At 42.2% G+C, this 8,565-nt stretch overlaps 1 protein-coding gene across 1 annotated transcript; it reads left to right on the top strand.

Annotated features, from left to right (window-relative positions):
• Positions 1–272: 272 nt before the first annotated feature.
• On the top strand, positions 273–959 carry LOC138875866 (uncharacterized). Its single transcript, XM_070154740.1, has 2 exons — positions 273–623; positions 705–959. Exons 1-2 carry the CDS (start codon positions 273–275, stop codon positions 957–959), a joined length of 606 nt encoding a protein of 201 aa, XP_070010841.1.
• Positions 960–8,565: the final 7,606 nt, after the last annotated feature.

An 8,565-nucleotide genomic window follows, 5' to 3' on the forward strand; every position in this document is an offset into this window, starting at 1 on the left:
TGATTCTTACAATGAACAAGAAGAGGAGGTGCAATATGTGAACAACTTTCAAGGGCAACGAAAAAATTTCAAAGGCCCAAATCAAAAACAATAGGGACCTCAAAATAATCAAGACAATTGGAATTCTAACAACTAAAGAAATTGGAGTGGTGGAAACCATCAAGGGAATTGGAATAACAATTACAATCAAGGAAATTTGGAGGGGGGGTAACAATCAAGGTGGATGGAACAATAATCAAGGCAATCGAGGGTCGGGTTTTCAAAAGCCCCCGATGTATCAACAACCAAGCAACCCGCCTCCTTATCCATCCCATGGCACAAGTTCTTCAAATAATGAGATAGGGAGTATTGAGAACATGTTCAAGCAAATGATGGAAAAGAATGCCGATTCGGATGCTCAACTTGCCTCATACAACACATCGATCCACAACTTAGAAGTTCAAATGGGTCAAATTTCTCAAGCTCTAAATTCTCGTCCTAAGGGGGCACTACCAAGTGACACGGTGGTAAACCCAAAGGGCGGGAACAACACGGGGCATTCCATGGCCGTTACTACAAGAAATGGGAGAGGTTGGAATGCAACCACCTTGAGTCAAAAGCAACTTGTGGATTATGAGCAAGTGGTACAGGAAGAAGAGGTCCCGAGCAATGTGGTGTAATCAAATAATGAAGATTGGATTGATATTGATGATAGTGTGCAATAGACTCAAGAGGAGGTGAACCCATCTAGGGATCACATTATTGACATACCGGAGCCAGTTGTGCAAAAGGCTAAGGCACCACTACCTAAGTCTCCACCTCCATACTCTCAAAGACTTTCCAAGAAAAATAGTGAAAACCAATTCAACAAGTTTATTCAAATGATGAAGAGTCTATCAATCAATGTGCCATTGGTTGAAGCTTTAGAACAAATGCCTGGTTATGCAAAGTTTATCAAGGATCTTGTGACAAAGAAGTAGTCAATGAATTTTGAAACTATCAAATTCACTCATCAAGTGAGTACAATTGTTCATTCAATATCTCCCAAGTTGGAGGATGCCGGTGCTTTCACGATTCCTTGTACAATTGATGCCGAGTTTGCTAAAGCTCTTTGTGATCTTGGGGCAAGTATCAATTTGATGCCCTATTCGATTTTCAAGACCTTGGGAATCGGGCAACCAAGACCCACCTCTATGAGATTGCAAATGGCCGATTGTACTATGAAGAGGCCTTTGGGAGTGATGGAAGATGTCTTGGTTCGTGTTGATAAATTTATTTTTTCGACGGACTTTTTTATTCTTGATTGTGAAGTTGATCATGAGGTGCCGATTATTATTGGAAGACCTTTCCTTTCCATGGGGAAGGCTCATTATGATGTGGAAGCCAGAGAACTCACCTTCTGGGTGGGTGATGAACAAGTGATTTTCCATGTGTGTAAATCCATGTGGCAACCAAATAGCAACAAAGTGTGCTCTTTTGTGAACTTGGTGACCCATGTTATTATTGATGATACAAGTGCCACAATCAATGTTGGTGATATGTTGGAGGCCGACTTGCTCAACTTTGATGATGACATGATGGATGGCATCATGGAATATGTGAACTCTTTTCAAGGAATGGGGTCGTACAATTATGCACCTCGAAAACTATCTTTGGATCTTGAAAATAGGACAACGCCTCCTACAAAGCCTTCCATTGAAGAGCCACCTACCTTGGAGTTGAAGCCATTGCCTCCATATCTTCGGTATGAATTTCTTCGCCCTTGTTCTACTTTATTGGTTATTCTTTCCTCTTGTTTGACTAACGTGCAGGTAGATTCTATATTGGCGGTGCTACAAAAGAGGAAGAAGGCTATTGGGTTGACATTGGCAGATATTCAGGGGATAAGCCCCACATTTTGCATGCATAAGATCAACTTGGAGGAAGGCACCAAACCATCTGTTGAACATCATAGGAGACTCAATAAGGTTATGCAAGAAGTTGTCAAAAAGGAGATTATCAAGTGGTTGGATGACGGAGTTGTCTATCCTATTTTCGATAGTTCGTGGACTTCTCTGGTTCAATGTGTCCCAAAGAAGGGGGGAATGGCGGTTGTCACCAATGAAAATAATGAGTTGATTCCTACAAGAATGGTGACTTGTTGGAGAGTGTGTATGGACTATCGCAAGCTCAACAAAGTCACCAGGAAGGATCATTTTCCACTTTCTTTCTTAGACCAAATGCTTGATAGGTTGGCTGGCCGTGCTTTCTATTGCTTTCCTGATGGGTATTCGGGCTACAACCAAATCTTTATTACTCCGAAGGATTAAGAGAAAAAAACCTTTACATGTCCCTGTGGTACTTTCACTTTCAAGCGGATGCCATTTGGTTTGTGCAATGCACTGGCGACTTTTTAAATGTGTATGATAGCTATCTTCATGGACATGGTGGAGGACTACCTTGAAGTTTTCATGGATGACTTCTCCGTAGTTGGAGATTCATTTGATGATTGTCATGCAAATTCAGATAAAGTGTTGGCAAGATGTGAAGAAACAAATTTGGTGCTCAATTAGGAGAAGTTTCTTTCATGGTCGAGGAAGGCATTGTTCTTGTCCACAAAATCTCAAAGAATGAAATTGAAGTTTATGAGGCAAATATTGAGGTGATTTATAAACTTCCACCTTCGACTTCGGTGAAGGATATAGGGAGTTTCTTAGGCCACGCGGGATTTTACCGACGTTTCATCAAAGATTTCTCTAAGGTGGTGAACCTGTTGTGCAAGCTCCTTGATAAAGATGCTAAGTTCAACCTCGATGATGATTGCATGAGAGCTTTTGAATTGTTAAAGTTCAAGTTAACAACTACTCTCATCATCACCGCTCCAAATTGGAGTGTCCCTTTTGAACTCATGTGTGATGCAAGTGACATAGCAGTTGGGGCTGTTTTGGGGAAACGCATCGACAAGATTTTTCACCCATTCTACTATGCTAGTAAGACCATGAATAGTACCCAAGTCAACTACACCGTTACGGAGAAAAAGCTCCTTGTCATTGTGTTTGCAATTGAGAAGTTCTACCCGTACTTGATGGGTGTGGAGGTCATTGTCCACACGGATCATGTGGCACTTTGTTATCTTATGAGAAAGAAAGATTCCAAAGCTCGATTGATGATATGGCCGCTCTTGTTGCAAGAATTTTATATTGATATCCAAGACAGAAAAGGGAGTGAAAACCAAGTGGTAGACCACTTGTCTCATTTGGAGGAGGAGGGGAGGCTGCATGATGGCCTTGAAATCAATGAATCCTTCCCCGATGAGCAACTCTTAGCTATTTCAATGAAAAAGGTGCCATGATTCGCGGATCTAGCAAATTTCCTTGTGTGTGGTATCATCCCGGATCAGTTCTCTTCAAACCAAAGGAAGAAGCTCAAACGAGATTGTCAAAATTATTTTTGGGATGAACCATACCTTTTCCGGATTTATACGGATGGGGTGATTCAAAGATGTGTACCAAAAGAAGAGCAATGTGAAATTCTTGGGGCTTGTCATTCTTCACCATATGGTGGTCACCATGGTGGAGCAACAACGACAGTCAAAGTGCTAAGTTGCAGTTTCTATTGGCCCACTCTTTACAAGGATGCAAGTGATTTAGTGAAAAGATGTGATGAATGTCAAAGGGTCAGTGGAATCTCAAAGAAAAATAAAATGCCCCTCACCACCATTTTGGAGATTCATGTTTTTTATGTGTGGGGTATTGACTTCATGGGTCCTTTTGTAAGTACTTGTGGAAATACCTACATCTTGGTCGTGATTAATTATGTGTCTAAATGGGATGAGGCCGTTGCTCTACCCAACAATGAGGCAAGAAGTGTGGTAGCATTTTTTAAGAAGAATATTTTCACAAGGTTTGGTACTCCGTGGGCTATTATAAGCGATGGTAGGTCACATTTTTGCAACAAGGCTTTCGACACCTTACTTAGCTAGTATGGTGCTACTCATAAAGTCACGACTTCCTATCGTCCACAAGCTAGCGGTCAAGTGGAAGTCTCAAACCGGGAGATAAAAAGTATTTAGTCTAAAAAATGAATGCTAACCGGAAGGATTGGTCCAAGAAGCTTGATGATGCATTATGGACTTATCGGACGACTTGCAAAACACCTATCAGAATGTCTCCATACCGGTTGGTGTTTGAAAAAGTTTATCTTCCGGTGGAACTTGAGCACAAAGCCATTTGGGCTCTAAAGAAGTTGAATCTTGATTGGGGTGTAACCGCTAACTCGAGGGTTGCACATTGGATGAATTGGATGAATTGGATGAGTTCCGGTACCATGCTTATGCAAGTTCGTCCTTGTACAAAAAAAAAGATGAAATACCTTCATGAAAAATACATTTGGAACAAAGAGTTCAAGGTGGTGATCTTGTGTTTTTGTTTAACTCAAGGTAGAGAATGTTTCCCGAGAAGTTAAAGTCTAAATGGAGTGGTCCTTTTGAAATTGTGAGTGTGACACCTTTTGGTGCATTGGACTTGAAGACCAAAAATAATGAGGTATTCCAAGTCAATGGTCAATGGATGAAGCACTATTTGGGAAAAGTTGGAGATGGTCACGTCGTGGTGATCATTCATTTCAACTAATGGTATTCTGCATCGTACCGCGATGTTAAATCAGGAGCTTCTTGGGAGGCAAACCATGTGTCTGTTTTTATTTGTTTCTTGTAGTTAGGTCTTATTTTTGTGCTAACTTGATTTGAAGTGTGCTGCAGGGATGAGTGGGTCTTACAAGAATTGTGGACAAAAATCCAGTTAAGTGTTGAAAGAATTGTGGACAGCAATTGCATTGTGCGGACCGCACAATTATGGTTGCTGCAGCAAAAGTGCTCTGCGGCCACATAATTAACTTGCGGACCGCACAAACGAAAGATGGGAAATGACAACTCTCTGAAGTTGGTCTATCAGAAAAATGGTCGATCTGCGGTCGCAACAGAAAATCTGCGGTCCGTAACAAGAAATCTACGGTCGCACACAAAATTCTGCGGACCGCAGACAAAATTATGGTTTAAGCTCACAAGGAAACAGAGTGTGGTTCGCAACTGAAATTCTGTAGCCACACTCGCTCCTCCTTCCCTTAGACAATCTATGACTATAAATAAGAGGGATAGGGCTACTGTTACACTTTTTCCTCCCTGAGCACATACACAACACAACACTAAAATTGAAATCTGTTAGTTTAATTTATAGCTTTTTAATTAGTTTTAAGCCATTTGACAGTAGAACTCAATTGTACAACCATGTGGGGTAAGTCTGTAATGGGTTATCTAATACTTTCTATTGGGGACTGGGCAAACGTACTTTCATGCTTTTATGTTGTTGCCATGTCAAAAATTGCAAAAACAAATATATAAAACCTAGTTAGTCATAGTGGCATGTTTGTAATTGTTTGAATTCTACGGCCGCAAGACATTTGTGCGGTCCGCAGAAGTTGAGTCTAGGGAAACTTTAGTAATGAATGGGCCTACAGCCGCAAAGAAAATTGTGCGCACCGCAGAAATCCCATCGCGGTCGTAGAACTTGCTTTGTCCTGTTATTATAGAGTTTACAAATTTGTGACTCATATGTGCAACCGCAAGCAAATTGTGCAGACCGCAGAAATCAGGTTACGGCCACACATCAGCCAATTCTTTGTCATTAGAGAGTTGGCATATTTTCGGTTTATGAGTTGCGGCCACAAAGAAAAATGTGCAGAACGCACTTCACATCTGTGGCCACAAAAGAGAATTGTGCGGTCCGCAAGGCCCAATCTGCAACCGCAAGGAAAATGTGCGGACCGCATATCCTTATCCTGCAGGCATGTTTCAACTATGTCCCTCACTGTGTCTTCTGATGTGTCATTACATATCTCATTGTATGTCTGAAATTGAATTGCAACTAACAATCGCCTTTGCTTGTTCCAAAAAATGGTTCGATCTAGAGGCAGATGTGACACTTCAAAAGGAAGGGGTGAACCTTCTAGGGGTCGAGGCAAAAGTGCCTTACCCCTCAACCAACAAAGAACAATCACAAAGAAACCTACAACCGATAGCATCAGAGGGCTTGACCTTTCTGAAACCAGCTCTTATGTCTTATCTAGGGAAGCATCAGAGGGCAACTCAGCCTCTATATAAGAGCAGTTGGTTGTCCAGTCATGGTCACCAAGGAGGTATCAACTCAGGGACGAGTCGTCCACATCTCATAGCACTTCTGAGGACTCGAAAAGTGCTAGTCAGGCTTCTGAGCTATCTACTACACCTGTCCCTAAGGCACTAGTGACATCAGTTTAGGAAATCCCCGGTGATGGCAGAGGGGGAGATGCTACAGTTGTCGACCTTGAAAGGACGAAGAAGAAAGAGGTTTGGGAGGACCGGTTTGTCAGCTTGGCCGCTTTCACCAGCTTCTGTGAATGGTAGCCAGTGAGATCGCTTACGCTTGAGCAGCAGTTTCAGTTAAAGGATCTGGAGAAGTATAAATCGATAGTGCTGAGGCAGTTCAAGGAATGCAAGGGGTGGATGTGGTTCACCTAGAGTGTGGTGTATGCCAAAGAATATCTTATCTGGGAATTCTATGTCAATGTGGCGCATATCAAGAAAGGGACAAAGGTAACCAAAATGTGTAACCTTAAAGTGAGATTTGATCAAAATACTCTCAACACATACTTGGGTTTCGAAGTTGTTGAACCGAAGGAATACCTAGAGAAGTGTGCAATAGGAGATGCAGCCCAGCCTTGGTTAGCAGAGATGCTAGCAGCTCTTGGCCGCCACCACAATGGATCATAGCAGGGGTTCCTATTCATAGAAGCACTCTAAGCTTTGAGGCGAATGGATGGAAAACCTTTGTCTGTAGCAGACTAGATCCGAGCCAGAATGAGACCTATCTTCTGATTCCTTGGGCAATTCTAGTCGCTTCTATCACGGTTGGGTACCCTATCAATGTGGGTGCCATGATGTCGACCAACATCTTAGTGATCGCTTGGCAAGCTGACTCATCCTACCAGTACCCCAACACTATTACAGAGTATCTCACAGATGCGAGGGTAGAGCCGAGGGATTGTGATACAAAATTATAACCGAAGAAGCCTTTCTCATTGTACTCACCGATGGATGCACACAACCCTAAGAGAAAAGGTTAGCCGTCTACCACCACATGCCAGTTTGATGAGCCAATAGTGGTAGTTTCGGAGGCAGTAGATGTTCTATCCACTTCGGCCGAGCCTTCCTCTAGTCTATGCCTCCACCATCATCTTCAGTTCCTACTACAGTTCCTGCCACAGGTTCCGCCTCAGCCTTAAAGCCGGTGCCCATGCCTGTTACCCCATTTTCTGTGTTGCGAGTCTCCCAAAAATTGGCGACCCTCAAACAACTAGATGCAAACAGCCACTACAAAGCTGTCTGACTTATCCAGCGTTGTTGCAGCACAGTATTCTATTCAGGCACCTCAGGTTCCCTCGACTGCTGAAGAGACATTGAAAAAGTTTTTGGAAAACCAGACCACTATTATGGATACTTTGGTACAATATGGGTTAGTAATCAAAGAGTTGGGAAAAGAAGTAAAGAAGATGAGAAAGTCCCAGGCAACCAAGAAGTCAGTGGACAAGCTCCGAAGACAAATTACCAAGCTTGCTACGGCAGGTGATATCCCTTTTGACATGCTGATTGAACCACACCCTTCAGGCCTAGATCCTGCAGCACCATTAGCACCGGTTGCACTAGCTAGCCAGTATGAGGAGCCAGACTTTGATGTCGACACTGCCAAGGCAATGCATCATATGTTTACAAACCCAGTAACTCCCTGATTTGAGGATGATGAGATTCAGTTGGATGAGACTGAGGGCTGTGACGTTACTGTGGACATAGAGATGTCCAAGGAGCCATTGGGAGTTTTCTTCACTTTTTCCCTTCCTTTACTCTTATTTTGTTAAGCATTGGGGACAATGCTTATTTTTATTCAAGTGCGGGTGGGGGGAGGGTGTAGTAGAGTGGTGGGGGGAGGGTGTAGTGGAGTTTATTTTATCTTATTTGATGATTCTAAGACATTTGGCTTGTAATAACTTGATACTATTTTCTTCTTCTTCTCTCATTATGTATTCTCTTTCTCTCTCATTATATATTCGTTATGCTTTTGTTAGTTTTTGCTTTGTAGCTTCGTTATGTTTGTTTCCTTATTAGTTAGTGTTTGATTTAGTAGCTTCTTGTTTATTTAGTAGCTCCTTTTGATGTATCAGTAGATAATAAGCCTTTAGTTTTCTTAATGCTACGGTTCTTTCCAAAGGTAGTTATTGCATGAATCGGGTGACTCGTCCCAACGATGGATGGCGTGACAACTTTCTTAAGGGAATGAGTCCATTTTGTGTTTAGGTAATAATAGTAGTGTCACGGCCCAAGTTCGCCCTCCATGAACTATCGTGACGGCACCTAGTCTCTACGACTAGGTAAGCCTAACGATTTGCAGAAAAAGAAACGAAAGATAAAAACTAGCTAAAACTGAGGAATAAACATAAATAAAACGTTTAAGATGTCGCTCAGCATATACAAATATAAACTCTCAAACTGAATCAACTCTCAAAACCCGGAATCTCATG

This window comes from Nicotiana sylvestris, chromosome 8 (assembly GCF_000393655.2).
Source record: "Nicotiana sylvestris chromosome 8, ASM39365v2, whole genome shotgun sequence".
Lineage (NCBI taxonomy): Eukaryota > Viridiplantae > Streptophyta > Magnoliopsida > Solanales > Solanaceae > Nicotiana > Nicotiana sylvestris.